General features: G+C 33.7%; 1 protein-coding gene across 3 annotated transcripts in view; it reads left to right on the forward strand.

Moving 5' to 3' along the window:
* Positions 1–19,997, forward strand: part of LOC144443346 (fibrillin-1-like) — a 75,004-nt gene that overhangs the window by 5,498 nt on the left and 49,509 nt on the right. For 2 of the 3 annotated variants that reach the window (XM_078132802.1, XM_078132804.1), the window contains exons 4-14: positions 5–109; positions 1,744–1,851; positions 2,512–2,607; positions 2,979–3,176; positions 3,629–3,754; positions 5,733–5,864; positions 8,375–8,536; positions 8,779–9,006; positions 12,784–12,906; positions 18,828–18,953; positions 19,378–19,494. In XM_078132802.1, coding sequence (XP_077988928.1) covers positions 5–109; positions 1,744–1,851; positions 2,512–2,607; positions 2,979–3,176; positions 3,629–3,754; positions 5,733–5,864; positions 8,375–8,536; positions 8,779–9,006; positions 12,784–12,906; positions 18,828–18,953; positions 19,378–19,494 — 1,521 coding nt within the window. The remainder of the gene's footprint in view (positions 1–4; positions 110–1,743; positions 1,852–2,511; positions 2,608–2,978; positions 3,177–3,628; positions 3,755–5,732; positions 5,865–8,374; positions 8,537–8,778; positions 9,007–12,783; positions 12,907–18,827; positions 18,954–19,377; positions 19,495–19,997) is intronic. The other variant, XM_078132803.1, reaches the window with a different exon arrangement.

Here is a 19,997-nt window from a genome sequence, read left to right on the forward strand (position 1 = left end):
ACAGCAATCTGTACTGGTAACTGCGGGGGTGGATATTGTATCAGGCCAAATACATGTTCATGTAATGGAGGACAGACGGGGCCAAGTTGCAGAGGATCACAAACATCTGGTAATTGGTTTGATTTGAATTAGATCGTAATATTTAATTCCTCGATTGTGAAAAAAACTAATGTGTATTCATAAAAGAATGAATAAATAAGATGGAAATATACATAAACAACGATCAGTACATATGCCATATTCACACAGTGTAGAAAGCCTGCCCATGGGGGGGGGGGGGTATTACCCACAATGCATCGTAAACTTTTCATCATGGCGTCTTGACAGTACAGATAAATGGCATCAGTCGTGGGATGGGGATCTCGAAGCAAATCTTTCTTTTTGTTCGGTTTCTAGTCACACACTTTCTGTATTTCTGTAATGACGGGTGTTGATAGCACTAAACACCCTTCGTATGGCATGTCCGAGATGGAGCATTCGTGTAGGTGTTAGGTAATTATTGTTCCTTTTCGTTTACTGCACGACATTCCGACTTTCTCAACAAGTTTGTGCTTTTCAAGTTTTGTAGGAATTTGCTTCTCACTCTTCGAACTGCATACTATCTCCAACTTCCGAGTGACATAGTTTTATACGAAAAGGGTTTTACTCGAACCAGTGTACGTAATTTGTCAGACAAATCATTTCAGAATTTCTTAGACTTCGAGTTGGTTGCAAACAATGCGTTCACCACAAATTGTCGTCTGCTACACGTCATGTTCAATGTGTCGTCTGCTTCACAAGACAGTTCTTGTTCTGGTGGACTTTTAATTAATGAAGTCTGCAATTATATTTTGTAACAATCTTTTAACCAAATTTAACATATGTAGTTGTTTTTAGATATTAATTTCATAATTGGTGGCAAATATTTAACTATATACGTCATGACAGTAAAAACTCAATTGCTTACAAATTTTAAAGTAAATGCACTTCTATGGAATGGTATAATTTGACTAACATAATTCGTAATTTGTTGATAAATTTGAATTTATTTTATACATGAAATTGATAGATACTTGAACAAGTACATAGATATTTTGCAGTTTTCCAAAAAGGTTTCTTGTAATGTTTTTAATTTTGTTGACAACTAAATTGTTGGTTTTCTTAGGAACATGATAGAATTCTTGGTACTCGAAATGGAATATTACTGCCTAGGCACAAGTACATAGATACTTTAAAGTTTTTCTTAAAATGTTTCTTGACATCACTCATTCACTGTTATTTTAAAATGAAAATGATACAATTCTCGGTACCTGAAATAGAATATTATTGCCTAGTTGCATCATAAAAATGACAAACATTCAGTTTCCTCGTCGACATTATAACTTCCACTCCACGTGCTCCAGATGCATTACTATAGGTGCAAATAAGAATATCAAGTCAGCCTTCTTGTCCTATTTTTACCCTCCAGTGTGAAGTAAAATGCTGTTGCAGGTACCAAGAATTATCAATTATTTCTGAAGTTGCACCTACAGTGACTCCTATATTAGATATTTATTTTAACATTCTTAGTTGTCACTCATGACCATTTCTTTGTATGTACATTGTAATAAGGGGAAAATAAGAAGGTATATAAACTGCAACAAGCTTTTCATTTTATTTGGTCTAGTTAAGACACATTGATTATTAATTAAGGTGATGTGAGAAGTGAAAGAATCTTATTCATATTTTTTTAAAAATAACAACAGGTTAAATTATATCGTTTAGGTGGTGGTAGTGGCTGCCAGCAAAACTGTTTGAATGGAGGAACATGTCAGAGTGGTCAGAACTCATGCGCCTGTAGATCAGGTTTTACAGGTCCTTCATGCGGACAAAGTAAGTAAACTGCAGATTTCCACAGTTGGTGTAGGTCCGTATCTAGTAGTCTCCCAGTATCAGTTGATAAACTTACATGTCAGTGTAACTTTTGTGAACATATTCAAGTGTTTTTTGATAAAGTTTGAAAACTGAGAAAGCATTGATAAACTTGTCTATCGGTGTGACTTTGTGAAAATATTCCAGAGCTAAAGTTTGAAAAGACTGAGTAAAAGGAAGAAATTAGATTAAACTTTCATAGGTTTTCATACTCTCATTTTCACCAAAAGGTTTGGTAAGGAACATTTTCAAGTTACATGGGAACTGATACCCAGGCTGCTTTAACATCTTTAGGGTTGAAAAATAATGTTTTCTCATTTCAATGTGTCTGTGTGTAAATGCATGTATTTATATGTATATAAATTAGTGAGTGTCTGTGTCATTGTGTGTCTCTGTTACTATGTCTGTGTGTGCATACATCTTTATCTGTATGTTTGTTTCTAAAAGTTTTGTATTTGATCACTATCAATGAAATTACCTACCAAGAGGTTAAGAGTCAAAATTTGTAATCATTATACATTTGTAGGAAGTTCCACAGACATTATAGTCATGACATTGACCAGTGTATTGCTGTGCTGTGCAAGAAAGTGTACTGATATTTCAGTAAATATATTTTTACAGATGTCTGCAATCCAGGTTGTTTGAATGGAGGCAGGTGTGTTGGTCCACAGAGGTGTTCTTGTCCCTATGGTTTCACAGGAAGAACTTGTGAGAGAGGTAACATAAAGCATTGATATAATAGCTTTGTATGGATAACTTTTATTTTTCTAGATGACTGACGAAGAATTATAGTGTGGATCACTTTGGCTCATTGTAACAGTGCTTGAAATCTGCACAGTTTGTAAACATTAAATGTATAAAATAGATTACTTTTACTCCACTTTTAATCATAAGAGTGCAAACATTTTGTCCAAAATTAAAAGATGTTCTCAATTTCATTTACAAACCAACTGTACTTGAATTTCCTAACATCCACACAAGGATAAATTAAATAGTACATTTTTTTTCACTATTTAGTATTAAATAACATCATTTCTTATATAATTGTTAATTCCAATCATGATATTTTTCTCTTTGTGTCACTAAAGATTACAGAACTGGTCCATGTTATACAGTTGTCCAAGACAACAGGTGTAAGGCACCACTGGATGGTTTAGTATGTACAAAGGCATTATGCTGTGCTACCCTTGGAAGGGCTTGGGGTAGGCCATGTGAACAGTGTCCTGGTAAACCACATCCATGCAGAAGGGGATTCTTACCAAGCACCACAAGCAGCGACTGCGTAGGTAAGAAAACATTTTATTTAATCAGTTTTCTTTAATACTTAGTTTCAAATGTACAGAGCGAAAGTTATATATTATATATATATGTATATATCTGTAGTTAAGGGTGTGTATGTATTTAAAAAATTGAAATATAATATCTGAGAAAACTGAAAAGTAAACAATAGAAATACAATATAAATGTTTTTAAAAAAATGTAATCATTGATATTTCAAGAAAATGTATGCAAAAGTTTGAACTTGAAGATATATAATTATTTTGGAGAACCATATATTAATAATGAATTTGTAAATGCTATTGAAATGCTACCAAATTTGTCTATAATTCTCTGAAAGCTTTTCATTTCATGATTTGGAATACATTCAGTTTCCGCTCAATAATCCTGTTAAGTTATCATCTAATTGAGAAATATGGAGAAAGTAGATCATTTACATGATATGTTTGTTTTGTGATAGACATTGATGAATGCCAGGCTGTCCCAGGAATCTGTGAAAACGGTAACTGTGTCAACACCATTGGTTCTTACAAATGTGAATGCCCAGATGGTCAAGTTAGGAATTTGGTCACTGAGGAATGTGAAGGTGAGATTTGAGTGAATTTCATTGAAAGCAAGAATTCACATTCATAGCCAAGCACTTTTATATTGGTAGAAACTTTAATGAGAATGGTGTATTCCTTTATTGTAATGGTTACATACAGCATCAGTGTACCAGAGACTGTCATGTCTCAAGGATGTAATTGAAAACACAAACTGTATTGCAGTTGTGAATTGTGGTGCAAATTACAGCTGAGACACTCTTTTGTTTTGAAAAAGTAGAACAGATACACACTAAAACTATCATAATGGTTTGTAGTAGGTTAACGGTATCGACATCTCACAATACTTGGTAAGTTTTGTTGTTTCTGTCGTATCTTGTCAAAAAATATCTCACCAGAGTAATACCGATCACTACTCGGTTAGAGTCATATAAATATTTCAGTCTTTTTCTTTATAACTGAAATTTAAACGGGTTAATACTGAAAAGTAAACACTTCATGACCAGATTTATCCATCCATGATTTTTAATGATGCTGAACCATCCCATCTCATGGTCTCAGCAGTATAAATAGTCATGCCCCAGTGCATGTGCAATAACAGTGTTATAATTGCATAGGTGCCAAGTCTTGTGTATGGTCTATGTATAGTGTAGTCAATCTGTAAACAATGACAAAAGTAATACCTTGGTTACAGCAGATGATTGGATAGTGTATACACACAGGCTGTGTAGTTGATTACTGGTAGTGATTAGTCCTGTTTTTTCCCAACTTGTAGTTTTTTTGTGTGTAACAAATACCACCCTGGTAGAAAGAGTATTTTAAGCTCCATTAGCATATAGCATTGTTTTCATTATTAATTAACCAAATAAGTTACATGGTTACCACCTTTACATTGTTTGGGTTATTTTCTTTATATTTCATTACAGTCAGTTTTATAGTACAACACTATACTATACTTTAAATGGACCACATGATTGAAGAGCTGATAATATCACTGAAAAATTAGGATCATGATGATTTACAAATTACAGGCCTCATGAGTGACAGAACTATAAATTTGTTGTTTATGGTATACACTGCATAGACCAAGTCCATACTGACCTGGGCCCCTTTTTCACACATTGACATGAGATTGATCAATCTGTTCCAATACAGAGCTCTATGAGTATGGCTGTTGTGAAAATATAAAATTTTAGATGAACTTTAGGATTTAGGCTTTCATAAGATGTGTAATCATTTATATCCTGACAAACAATTCACAAAGTGTTCTTCCATCTGATTTACATACAGCTGTAATGTACATGTATACTAATGAACTAATTTGCATAGTTAGGTATTTCTTAACAATAAGATCGTATGAACTGTTTACCTAAAACAGTAAAGGTCATTGGAAATCTTCATTGCATGAAAAGACTATTTTTAGCCCTTTAATTTTTAATCACCATAGTGTTACCATATCCTATGTTACATAAGGAGGAATTGAGATGAACTGTGATTTTGGCAAGAGTGAAGGCAAACCATGATAAGATGTGATATGATTCATCAAATTTCTTTTATTATTTCAAAAAGACTAGCAACAAGCTTTCACCTGCTAAAGTTTGAAGAGATTTGGAACTTCGATTTTCAGGGATTTGGTCTCAAAGGTGCATACTATGTTTAATACACTACTGTAATTTTTACTAATTACCAGGCTGGCACATTGTTTTCATGTACAAGAAGGCAGTTTAGTTACTATTTATTTGTGCATTTTTTTCTAGCGAAATTAGCGAACATAAGTCTTTAGCAAACATTTTCAGGTTTACAGTGTAAACCAGTGACTAAACTGCCTTCTTGTACATGAAAACAATGTGCCAGCCTGGTAATTAGTAAAATTAATCTTTGAGGACTAGCTGAAGACTACTAAAATCACAAAATATTCTAGTGGCAAAAATATCTAGGCTTTTAGTATTGTACCTACGAGAAGAACTCTTACACTTTAGTGAAGTAGACATTACATTTTTTTACATCTCCATATTTTTACAGACGTCAATGAATGTGAAACCCTTCCCAACTTGTGTGATAATGGTGAGTGCATAAATGAGATTGGAGGCTACAGTTGCTCATGTCCATTTGGTTATACTCTCAGTGAAGATGGAACCAGATGTGATGAAGAAGGTTAGTAGAAAGTAATGGCTTACGTTTGTTTTGGAAATCTCAAACTATATGTTTAACTGCTATTCTAATTCTCATCAAAGCTGATTCAGCAACTGAGTGAATTGCAGACGAGTTGAGTTAAAGTACAAGGTGGAAGAAAATATATCTGGTACTTATCAGCTATTTATAAGCACAAACAAATTATTACAAAATGAGAATATATATTTGTATGCATCTTATGTTATTAATGAGAAGGTGCATATTGAATATACACATTTTATTCTTTAGATTATCTAACACCACATCATCTTGAAATACTCATACACAGGTTATGCTTGTTAATATATGTGTATTTGATATACATACTTAGTCAGTATTTGTGTATCTAATATACATACTTAGTTGGTATTTGTGTATCTACATACTTAGTTGGTATATGTGTATTTGATATACATACTAAGTTGGTTTATGTGTATTTGATATACATACTTAGTTGGTTTATGTGTATCTAATATACACACTTAGTTGGTATATGTATCTAATATGCATACTTAATTGGTATATGTGTATCTAATATACATACTTAGTCGGTTTTTGTTTATAATAATATACATACTTAGTTGTTATTTGTGTAACTTATATACATACTTAGTTGGTATTTGTGTATCTAATACAATAACTTGTTGGTATTTGTGAAACCCAAGAATGGAACTAGATTGTGCCAACAAAGCCCAAGTTCCCTAACACTGACAATTAATTTTAACAGAGTATCATCAGTTCATCAAATCCTTATTAAATAGCCTAGAGTCTATTCTGAAGTAAATAAGAAATTCCAGGTTATATCAGATTATGATATTTAGTATACACAAAAAGAAAGAAATGGAACCAAAAATTGCAAAAATGTTTATGGTTGTATACCTTAACTGTTTTCTGCCATGGTATTTCTAGAACCAATGTATTCATGTATGTGCTAGGAGGTTCTTTATTCAAAACTGATAAATACTTGTTGAAAAGAAACTTACAAGAGAATGTTGTATTGACCAAAACAAGAACGTCCTTCACAGAGTTATTATCGTAGTGCAGGAAAGCAGATTTTCATGTCATGTTAAGAATGACACAAATTAATCACTAAAGTTCTCACAATATCACATAAAAGTTTAGAAATCTTACCCTAATCATGTTATTATGAAAAGATTGTCCAACCTTGGAAGAGTTTTATCAGTCTTGTGCAACAATGAAGATTGAATGGCCTTCAAACATACTTGTGTTCACTTTGTTCATTCATTGCAAATTTCATGTAAATCTAACTCACACTGGAATGTAATAATATGTATATAATCCTTCATAGCTAGAGTAGCTTTATACATTAAGGGTCTCTGGATAAGAAAAGGCACTTGATTGTGCATCTGTACAGGAACTTTAGATGCAAATAATGTAATGCTGCAACATAAGTAACTGGAACAATTTTTGGGCAGTTTCAGTGGTACATGACCCTAACATGTAACAGCTTACTGTGAATGGTTTACAACCAATAGGAAAAACTTGTAAATATGTAATTGTAGAACAGAAGTGGAGACCCATTATGGAGAGGAGCTCAGTCTCCTTGAAATATTTGGGTTAGAAATGTGTGGTACTCCCTGATATTATTTATAGTTGTAGACACGGTACGATGCCATTAACATATCAATAAATTATATGGGGTACACATCCATACACAAGTAAAGTGGAAAGTAAAGTAAATTGATTATACTTCAGAATGTACAAAATCCAGAGTATCTTTATATGTGAGTTCATAACCTGTCTTCAAAGTGCTCCCATTACTTGTTGTTGCATGATCATAAAAGAATAAAGATGTAAATTGTTTACATATCGACTGGCTAATCACAAAGTTGCTACAGAGCTGATATCTTATTCAAAACATAAATTTCAGCACTGCTATACATTAACATGAAGTGTTTGTATATAATTTAATTAGGTTGTCAGATTTTGCTTCAAGTAGTTAGTCTGCATTGTACTACAGCTAAACTGATGTAGGCTTGGTGTGTCTCTCATGCAACATGACATTTATTACATAGCTAAAATGATGTAGGCTTGTTGTTTCACTCATGTGACATGACATTTATTACACAGCTAAAATGATGTAGTGTTGGTGTTTCACTGATGCAATATGACAATTATTACACAGCTAAAATGATGTAGGCTTGGTGTTTACTCATGCAATATGACATTTATTATGCAGCTAAAATGATGTAGGCTTGGTGTTTCACCCGTGCAATATGACATTTATTACATAGCTAAAATGATGTAGGCTTGGTGTTTCACTCATGGAACATGACATTTATTACGCATGTATAAATTAGTTTTATAATGTGTTCCACAGACCTGTAGGTACTGGGTAATATGATAATACACACCCATCAAAGAATTACAGTCTGTAATTTGGTACATGTGATAAACATTCGTCAGATAACTGAAGCATGTAGGGGGTCAATATTGTCAATTTAATCATTTGCTGTTTTTTTGTGTGACAGAACCTGGTGAGGTTAGAGGTTATTGCTACCTTACCTCCAATGGTCCAGCACAGTGTGCAAGTCCAAGCAAAGTGAAGACTACTTTATCACTGTGTTGTTGTGATGTCAAAGGTAAAGGATGGGGTGATGGAACATGCAGGATTTGTCCCGAGAAGGGTTCAGGTAAGCTGTCATTTTAGCTGAATATACAATGAGATTATCTACCAGTAGTGCTTTTAATCAACAGAAGCATAATCAAAGTAACACTTGTAGAAGAATTTAAAGAATGGAAACTGTAATGTCTCAAGAAAGGTCAAATTTACATTTTTTTAAAAATATGTTTGCCCAACTCAAAGAGCATCAGCACATGTAAGAATAGCCCTGTGAAATACAAATGTTGAGTATGAAATATTGTCTTCTTACAGTTGAATATGCAGAGATTTGTGCAAGGGGTGCCGTAACTGAACCAGCAGATGATCTAAAATTCTGTGAGTTGTTTGAACGTCTATGTGATGAGAATGGAGAATGCATAAACTTGCCCCGCTCATATCGATGTGAATGTAACACTGGCTATAGGTTGGACTTTACTGGTAGATGTATCAGGGATGTCTGCGGACCTGGCTATGTCATGGACAGAAGGGGAGAGTGCCAAGGTAAGATGTCACCTTTTTTTTTGAAATCTTCATCAGCAAATACTTTGCGTAATGTTTTTAATCATTCAGGAAGCCAGCAAAGTGCTGAAGCTTCGGAAAATTTACAAATTACAACTTCTTAAACGACAGTAAAAGTAACAGCCAAAAAGAAATCGTGCCATATACACTACATCAGATTTTAATCAGATTGGGCTCCACAGTACTTGTACCTGTTATTTATAAAACATAGATCAATTGGAAGAATGATAATCAATTAATCCTTAGATCAATATTATGGCCATTACATTGACCTAGTTTAACAAATCCTACCAATTATCATATTGAACATGAGAAAACTATTATTCCCCCCCCCCCCAAAAAAAAAGGGGGGGGAGAAATAGATAAATGAAATATAGAAATATATTGACAAAATATGATTGATGATTTGTCAAGTCATGTCCCAAATTCTAAACATCAAATGCAAAAAAAGTGTATCAAAATATTTCTCTGTAGTGTCTGATTTCATAATTTGTCCAAACATGATGTTTGAAAAAGTACTATATGTTGCAGCAGTATGGTATTGTTTCATTTTATAAGTTGCGAAAATGTGGTACGAGAAAAAAAAATAGATGATGGGATCTAAATTGTGAGTGAATTTTCTGTAATTTCAAGTGGAAATAATCAGTGCAGTTTTGTGAGTGGACTTCATAGGGAGTTCTACTACTGTTTGAGTTATGCCAGACAGATGACCTCTCCATTTACATTAAACTGTAGAGTAAACAACTCCTTGCTTTCAAACTATTGAACCGTACCCTCTAAACTGTAATGTTATCCATTTCCGGAAATTAAATGCAGCTTTTTGTCTGTTATCAACAAGGCAAATATGATACATTAATCTGGAAACAGTAAAGAAGGATTTTGTAACAGTACTAATGGGGTTTATATTTTATGTAATTGAGTTGTTGTCGGTGTACAGTGTTACTCAACTTGTGTGAAAGTTGAAGTATGGGTGGAATACCCTTAAGGTAAATTGGAATTTGCAAGGAATTTCGCTACCCATCAAGCTCATGAAAATGATAGCTTAAAGAGCACGTTTGAGCTACTGGATGAAATGATAATAGGTGGCTTTGACAATAAAGAAACTCTAAAGTCCTACTTATGACTGTCAATAAACCGATCATGCTGTCTATCACCAGACATTACCATAAAATATTTACATCAAAGTAAAATCAATGCCTCTTCCATTGATTGATTGATTGATTGATTGATTGATTGACATAGGAACAAATACAAAAATTACTCTGTCAATATGCTGATCATGCGTTCTATCTCCAGACCTTACTGTAAATCATGTACACTAGTAAATTCAATGCCCTTCGATTGATTGATTGATTGATTGATTGATTGACATTTGAACGAGTATAAAGTTCTACTTATGTCTATCAATAAACTGATGATACTGTCTATCATCAGACATGACTGTAAATCATGAACACCAGTAAATTCAATGCCCTTCGATTGATTGATTGATTGATTGATTGATTGATTGATTGATTGATTGTTTGTTTGTTTGTTTTTTTGTTTGTTTGACAGAGATTAATTGATATGTGGATAGATTATGATTGTGCATTTCTGAATATGTTCATCAGGTCTGTTTAGACAAATCAAAGTTATTGTTCAACTCTGACAGCACAACTACAAGTTATACTACCTGCAAGTAATGTATCTCCAAACGAAAAGTTACTAGCAGTTAATATAACTTATTGTCATGCTCTGATCATAAGTAGTTTACACAATCAAGTAATGAATATTGATTTAAACCAAACAGTTACTTTGTCAACTGACTGATTGTACTCTACAGATCAACGTTACTGAAGTATTCAACACATTCAGTATACACATGTATTTGTAAAGTTATCGCATGTTATGAAAGTACTGCTTGTCCTTGCTTAAACCCTGGTATTTATCCACATGTGTTCTGCAGTCATACCAATTTGGGGTGATATGGAAACAAGCTGGCACCCTTGAGTGTCCAACTGCCAATTGTAATTCAATGTTTGTTGCCATAGTCAACTGTATGTTTTTAGTTGCTTGGATTTATACAGCTGATAAAAAAAAAAGAATACACTGAAGAAACATGTCACTCATCCTTTTGTAGAAAACTTGAAGAAGAAATTGTCTGCAGTCAATACTGTATATTGTTTTGAAAACGTTTTTGTTGTGATCATGATGGAAAACTAACATTTTTAAAAATTATGAAATCTTAGAAAAATTGAAGAAAAAAATGTCTGCAGATAACATCATATTACTGGAGGGCATTGTAAGACTTTGCTAATTTAAAGTTAATTGTAGCTAATATAGTATTTTCAAGAATATAATTGATCATTCTGTAGAAAAATTGAAGAAAAAACTTGTCTACAGTCAAAGTGTTTGCTCGTGATGGAATTACATACAAGTGGGTTTATGTGTGGCCTATCACCATTGACACCATAGGTTACCCGCCTGGAAACCTGGGCAACTAATAAATCAGTTCAGTATGACCTATCGGTATGTGTATGTTGCTGTAGTGTACGTGTTTGCTGGTAGACAACTTTAAGAATTCCATCGCTGTCTGTTAAGGAAAGTACCCTGAACTGAAGTGAACTGAAAACTATGACCATGAGCAATGCTAGACCACCTGTGGTTTAAAAAAAAAATGTATGATTTAAAGAAACCTTTTACCAATGACTTTGTGTCTTGCGAAGGTCTTGCACTTGTATCTGACGTCAAAGGACCCCTCACTATAGAAAAAACATGAAAGAAGAAAATAATGATAAGATTAACAATGAATTTTGTAAATGGATGAATTAGTTATTAACAAATGAGTCACTAAACAGTCTGTCCTCCAAGCTATCTATGAAGTTCAATACTCACCTTTGAAGTTTCACGTAGCTTAGCCCAGCCCAACACAGACAAAACTACCTGCTATTCTCTTTATAAAGCATTTTCAAAGGATTTCCATTGTTTAAAACTCAAACTCAATGTCAAAAGGGGTTCCAGTTATAACACAAAAAACTATGCTTTTAGATTGATCAATTCAGAATCAGTCACTCAATTGACTGGAAAGAATTATATTCAACGTTGGACAACTGATTTGAATTCTATTAAACCCGAAAATGAACAAAAATAACGATGCAATCTTTGAGAGTTGAATGGAAAGGGAATGAAGCAACTAAAGGATGAAAAAGATTAATTAAAGACTTCTAATCAAAGTAATTTATAACAAGCCAGACTACAGAACCAATGTAAAAGTACTACCTAATGACCCCAGTAAGGGTCAATCCACAGAAAATGCTTGTTTGAACATATGTGTAATGTTTGTTTTTGAAAGACTTTAAAAAATAGTACACAATCTTGTAGAAAAAGTCTCTCAGATTGTTATGAACATTTATATTTGTATGACATGCATGTTTATCATTTGTGTGTGTGTGTTCTCTCTGGGAGACATCATTTTTTTCAGATTTATAAACATTGTCCACAATAAATCAAATGAAGAGAACGTTTCATAGTCAACAAATTATGTAGACATGCTCACAGGCCAGATAACTCAACCTTGTGGAATATGATGGTTATTATAGTGTTAGGTTCTTGGCATAAAGACCAAGGATTCAATCCCAGGTTCTCGCTTTAGTGTTATCTTATCAATGGAGCCATGAGGGGGATTACATAGGATCATTCTTTAAATCCGGCTCTGTTTATGCTCTGTTTATGTTCATGACCATAGAAGTAACATACTTGTTTTAAAATTCAATTCTACAGATATGGATGAATGTGAAATGGACAACATCTGTACTAATGGTGACTGTACAAATAGTGAAGGTTCATTTTATTGTATTTGTTCACCTGGCTTCCTTCTCACCAGAGATGGGCGTACATGTGAAGGTAAGAAAAATACACTCTACCACTTTCGGTATATATATTTTTTCACCAGAATTATTTTGTATATCTCAGGAAAAGGCTGATTTCAAGTTGCTTTCACTTACTTTACAGTCAAGCCTAGCTATAATGTTTTATACAGCATTCTGTTTGTCATGTGTAGATACACAGAAGAAATTTATGATATCATGTATGTTGCTTGGAAAGTGAATAAAATATAGGTAGTTAAACACACCAACAACTTTTTTATTAAGCCTTGATACATCTCAGAAATCTCTGATATTGAGTATTTTATTGAAAAGTCACCATAATGAGTTTTAACTGCCTTTACCAGTTTTACCACACTCTCCCTCCGTATCCGAAACTCTAGTATCATTTACATTAAAACAACAACCTATAGAAAGTTTACCTGCCCTTAACAATTTTGACTTTTTTCTCCGTACATAAATTAGTTACATTTCTTAAGTATCTGGTATTTGTAATACTTTTTACTTACAATTAATGACAATAGGATAGGAAGTTGACCAGCTTGTACCAGTTTTGACACCTTGTATTTTGTAAGAAAATTATCTGCATCTCTAAAATCTTGAGTGTTGCTTCAATACTTTATTAAAGTTAAAAGTAAGAAGTATAAATGGTTTACGTACTTGTACCAGTTTTGGCACATGTTACTAGTGTTAACATTTTCTCCTACATAAAACATTAGCTGCTATGATCTGAAACCTCTGATATGTTAATTAAAAGTATACACGTATAAACAACTATAAAAAGAAGTTTTCCTGCTTGTACCAGCTTCAACACTTTTTCCCTACATAAAAAAATTGATACCCTGTGAATGTGGTTAGCTAACCACGTCAGTATTGTCTACATCAGTAGGACATGGCATAACTTCAGGATTATAACACTAAACAGAGTATAATGTTAACACAGTAGTCATCTATGGGAATTAGAATCACTACCCTGACATTCCCAGTGGGCCATTTACAAGGAGAGTGTTAGGGTCAATTCAGTTAGAGATCAAGGAAAGGGTCATCTATGATATCCATGATCCCCATTCATGGACCTTGTACTAGTAATAGTATGGTGTCACTTTGAGAAGCCTATTACAAATCATAGGCTGTTAATCTGTTATTACGATACAGATGGTTTCAGTTGTAGTTTTGTTAGCACTTGGTGAAAGTACATAAAAAGTTGTGTAGTGTTTATAGGTCAGTGTATCTCCTCCAGGTACAACTACCGACATCGAAGCATTGATGAAATGAAACTGTTGCAGACAGGGAAAGTAAACAAATGAAATGGATTAATAATGCTTGGCACAGCATATTAAAACTGAAGAGACTTGTATTACATTTCATGGTTTGATAAGAACAGATTTATGGCCTCTTTATGTGCACACGAAATACCAGGGGAACTTCAAATTTGTTTGTGAATGTGAACTATTATGTAAAGAGGCCATACAACTGTTCTTATCAAATGGTAGAATGTATTATAAGGCTCTGTACTTCCAACATGCTGGGCTAAGTGTTATTAATCAGTGTTCTCCACAGATGAAAAAATTAAGGGGTGGCTAATTTGCATAGATATTAGCATACTAATTTGCATATAGTTACATAAATGTGCAAGCAGTATATCATACACTAGCTACTCAAATGATCCAGCACATTTTACTTTACTTGTAGAATTGTAATAGCAGGACCTAGGTTACTCATCACATAGCATGTCCTGGGCTAACGGAATACTTGTAGTTTAGTAGTAAAAAATTGGCAAATACATTAAACTCAACAGGTCATTGACTATTTCTACAAATGCAGACTGCTTTCAAAATTCTTCCTACTGAGATGATGGCACACAGAGTTCTATCTTTCTGTTTCTAACTCCAGCCCAGAACTTCAAAGCCTTGATAAAATCAAAGCAAAATCCTTAATTTGAGTTCGTTTAAACTGCGTATATATTTACATGCAGGCATCATGTCTATCCTAAATCTTGTGAAACATGATATTTACTATGATCTGGCGATAGTTTGTGACATAATTACCCACCATTTTGGAAAATGCATGTTTTTCAGTCACTTGACATTTCACAATGTACGATGTCAAACTACAAACTAAAAGTGTTTTCATAGTAAAATTGAACTCAGAACTGATGGTCGGAAATAATATCAACACTTTATCCAAGGTATATTAGTTTGTTACACTCTTTTGACTGATGAATGGACGTGTACTGTACGGTGTCAATGAAATTGAATATGGACATTTATCTTGTCGCTACACAATCCTGTCAGCTCGAAGGTGTGAACTATGTTTATTATTTTGAGTCACACCTTGTGTTAGGGCTAACAAGTCGTAATTAGCACCAGTTGTAGTTGTCGAACAATAGTGTATGTAATTTAAATTTCCCTTTCATTGTTTCAAAAGTAACACTGGTTTGCACATATGTAAGTGACCCCTTGTAAAACAATGGGCAGTGGACTCTCCGAACAAATGCAGTCAGAACACTGAGTTAATGTATGTAAATTTAAAGGGGTGGCAGCAGTTTTAATGGGGCGATAGCAAAATTTAATGGGTTGGGCCACCCTTTTAAAAGGGACCGTGGAGAACACTGCAATCCAATATAAGTTGTTTACTTTCCCTGTTTGTAATAGGTTCCGTTCATGTCAATACTTCGATGACGGCAGTTGTACTTGGGTTTGAAATTTAGTTCAATTGTTTCACACTAAACAGATGATACAAACATATTGTTTTCTGAAATTATCAAAACTGGGTAACATGGCCAACATTTGAATCTACTAAAGTAGCAAACATGTTTCTATGAATTATATCCCAGTCAGAAATTGTCACTGTACGATCAAAGTTGAGTATCAGAGTAGATGCATAGACCTTCTCATGTAATACTAATACTACAGTAGTATACATTTGCTTAGCAAACAAGTTTGTGCAAAGGTATTCTTTCTTTATTTGCATTCAGATCCTTATATGTCCACTAAATGGCTAGAACGTTTTAGCACTGTGATCTGAAATTTTAATGTGGATTGTATCTTGTGTAACATGTTTTTGTAAAAGTTATCAGAATGCAAACTATTTAGTCCTTACAGTAACTATTCTAGGTAGATATAGCTGGAATGTTGTTTTCTTACTTATATGTGCCACCCAGTGTATAAAATATTCTCAATTAGCCTGAATTACAAGAACAGTGTAAGTTGCAGAGAAACCCTCAATGGACATCTCTTTGACTTAGAATGCTTTTTGTGGGCTAGCATTGTGGTTAACCATAGGATTTACTACTTGTATTAGAGTTGCAATTAAGACAGTTAAGATTCACATCTTTACTCTGCCCTTGAAAAGATTACTGCTCATACATATTCTCTTTGGTTTAAAATGCTAATGAAGTGTCTTTTATTTTTTTTGCAACCAGAATCAAAACAGTGCCTTTTTCTATAGAGTGTTCTTTTCAATAGGCAACATTCTAATACGGTGTGTGAGTGGTGCTGCAGGCACTGTGTACTGTTACATGTAATCAGTCTAACTCCTAATGTTGTGTAAATGAACTGTCTCCGTTGAAAACAACAAGAAATGCATACACTGACTTCTGACCCTTTGGCATTCTGTCTTCCTGTTATGGTTGGAATCTAGAAGGACTGCATACATTACTGTACTTACAAGTACTTTTTTGACCTTTTGTCAGAATATATCTTTGGTCTTGCTAACTTTTATACCGAGTTGAACTAATTTTTATGCTGAGTTGAACTGACTTTTACACAGAGTTGGATATACTCCCAAGTATGTGACGTTAAAGAAACTTTTGAATGCAAATAGAGTATCAAAACAGAAATACACTTGTTTCCATCAAATTTGTTTTTCCGTTATAAAGTCAGAAGTTCAGATTTTCTTCTTTTTTTTAGTAACTTGTTTTGATGAATTGGATGTACACATCTGTAATGGATCAAGTTATTTTGATCTATTTTGAGACACATTCACTCGGTTACAAAATAGTAGAAATTTTTCTTAAAATTGTGTTGTAACTAACACGATTTTCACTTTCCATTTGAAAGCATGATTTTCAGTTCATATCGTACTTTTAGTAAAGGGAAAACTATCATACTTTAACTGAAGTCAGAAAAAAACTATGAAACCAAACCTTAACAGCTGTCAGACGTTTTCCAAAGTTTCTTAAAACTTCAGAACTTTTAAGCTGAGACACAATAAAACAATGATTCTTATGCAGTCACTGTTTTTTTTATGGCTACTAGGTTTTTTACAAGGCATTTCTATAAAGCTGATCAACTCGTACAATGGAAAGAAAGAGGGAATTATTCAGCTAATTAGTACTATGGCTCCACCACTTCTTTCTCTTTAAGTGTATTTTGTAATCAGCATTTAATCCTGTCCTATTGATTGTATGCAAATAGTTCCAAAAAAAGAACATGGTAATTTTAGGGGAAAAAACTGTCACTTTTGAAGTCTGATATTTGATTGTATTTAGATTTGATTTGTTTGTCATTGTATACAGCTGTTTTGTTAATCTATACAAGACTGCTCAGGTGCAGCAATATTCATCACTGGCTCTATATACTTACAGCTTAAACAGGCACTCTTTGCCAGAAGACTATATGTAGCATATACATGTGCATACTGTCTGATACACATTTGCGATCAAAGTTGATCATTTTTCGAGTTCAGGTTGTTGTTTTGGTACTTGATAGATAACACTTTTACTGTGAACACAGCATGGTTGTTATCTAGAGAAATTTCAAAAGGTAGTAGTTGGGGTGGTGGTGGTGGTGGTGGTGGTGGTGGTCACTGGTGGTGGTGGTGGTGACGAGGTAAAGTGTGACAAATGTACGAAAAAAGTTACAATACACAACCTCAACTTGCCAAATGGGCTTATATATCACCTTAGTAAATAATACTTAACTAGAAGTAGAGCAGAGTGAGGAGATTATTACAGTGAAGAAAGTGTTAGGTACAAAGAAAAAAGAAAAGAAGCTATCTACTGATGTACAAGTTGTCCCTTCTCTTTGAATGAATGTCAACAAAACTCTCTCTTTACATGTAATCACAGTTCTGCTGTGCTCAGCAATAAGAGTGGTCTTACATCTAGTGAGTGAAACAACGACCTCAACTTGCCAAATGATATAGATCTTTATCGTAAATGCATATGTATAGTCTTCTGGCAAACGCTCCCTGTTTTAGGTGTATTTTGCAATTTTCAGAAACAGTTAATTAAGTTATCGAAACAAAGAAAAACAAAGAAAAACAAAGACAGAATTCCACCCTATTTTATCCGATACTACAAGATTGTAAATTGTACTACGAATGTCTGAATATAAACTACAACCCAGCTGAAATATATCAATTTCACTAAAGGTTACTTGTCTGATAATATTCAAAGGTTTTGTTTTTTATACCCATCCGGTATTTGTATTTATTAGGTCAAAATACATTGCAAACTATTTTATAGCCCACCACTTGAATATAAATTTACGTTACTCTTGTTGATCATCACATAATGTTGCTACTATGAGAAAACTTAGTAGATATATTATTGTAGTCCATAAAACTAAGTAGATATAATTGTATGCCATAAAACTAAGAGAAGATACATTAGAACCTCTGAAATGTGAATTTCCTGTTTTGTTCTTATCTTTTCAAGTCTTGTATTTCAATATTTATTTTCTAGTGATCTGTTTATTTCAAGGTTTATACATTTGGGCTGGTGACCATTAGTACTAACCTGTGTACGGCACTGTTGATACATTGCTAGCAGGTTGTACTTCCCTAGTCCTTGCATCACAGTACTAAGGAGGTATGACCAGCTAACAATGTACATCTCAACAGTGCCGAAAACAGGCTACATTAGTACTGAATAAATACATGATGACAATACATGATAATCACCAAAACTATTTTTCTTCTTCTTTTAATTCACAGATATTGATGAATGCAGGAACAACCCAATTCTGTGCATGCATGGTACATGTAATAATATTCCTGGAAGTTATCAGTGTATCTGTGATACTGGCTACCAGATGTCTCCTGACAGCAAACGTTGCATAGGTAATTGGTTCAGCTTTTAAACGAAGCATGTGCTTCAGGAATAAAAGTGTGAAACTTTTACTGTTACTTTGTTCAACAAAACTCCAATCCATTCTCAGTTCAAATCCAGAGAAAAAAATCAAGAGTCCGCATGGAAACATTTTAAAGAGAGGTCTAAATGATATTAAAATTAATTCCTTTTAGAATCCAAAATGGCTGCCAAACATGGTTCTAACTCTGTGGAAAATACAAGATTCTAATAAACAAGATGGTGAATCCCTAAATTACTGTTCTTACTTCATATTAAATTACTGTTATTCTTTCAAAACGACTAGAAACAAGCTGTCATTTGGCAAAGTTTAGAGAGATTGAAGATGTTTGATTTTCAGGGAAACTGGCCCCTGAGGCACATTCTTCACTAAATCATTTCCTTTTCTTCTTTCAGACCGCATAGAGTGTGAAAGCTCTGGAATGTGCAGAAATGGACGATGCGTGCCATCCAATGGTGAATTTAGATGTGAATGCTATCAAGGATACAGAGAAACACGATTTGGATGTGAAGGTTAGTGAGTGCATAAACAAACTTTCTATTCTCCAGCTGTGACTTAAAAACATGGAATGGGTCTTGCTCAACCCTGTCTCTGCTCACAGACTTTATGTTTGAAAGGTTAAAAGGATCCTCAGACATGTAAAATGTACATTGTACTAATAAATAGAACATGGATCATTCAATTGTTGTACTAATAAATAGCACAGAGTACATTCAATTATGGATATTGTTTGTATATATCAAGTGAAATGTACGTGGAATTCATTTTATTGAGGATACCTGTCACTGGCTTTGTTCAGTAGTGTGATGTGAAATGGATAATACAAATACAATTCAGTTTTTGGTCTACTGTGACTTGTCATACTTTCCCTACAAGAACTTTTTGTGAAAGTTTAAGTATGTAACTGATTGCTATAACTGTTTCCTCAATATCCAGTCTAGTGTATTGCAGTTAATGTTCAATATGGCATGTTAACACCTCAACAATCATTCCCCTTTTTTCAAACTTTAACACT

The sequence above is a fragment of the Glandiceps talaboti genome, chromosome 12, assembly GCF_964340395.1.
Source record: "Glandiceps talaboti chromosome 12, keGlaTala1.1, whole genome shotgun sequence".
Lineage (NCBI taxonomy): Eukaryota > Metazoa > Hemichordata > Enteropneusta > Spengelidae > Glandiceps > Glandiceps talaboti.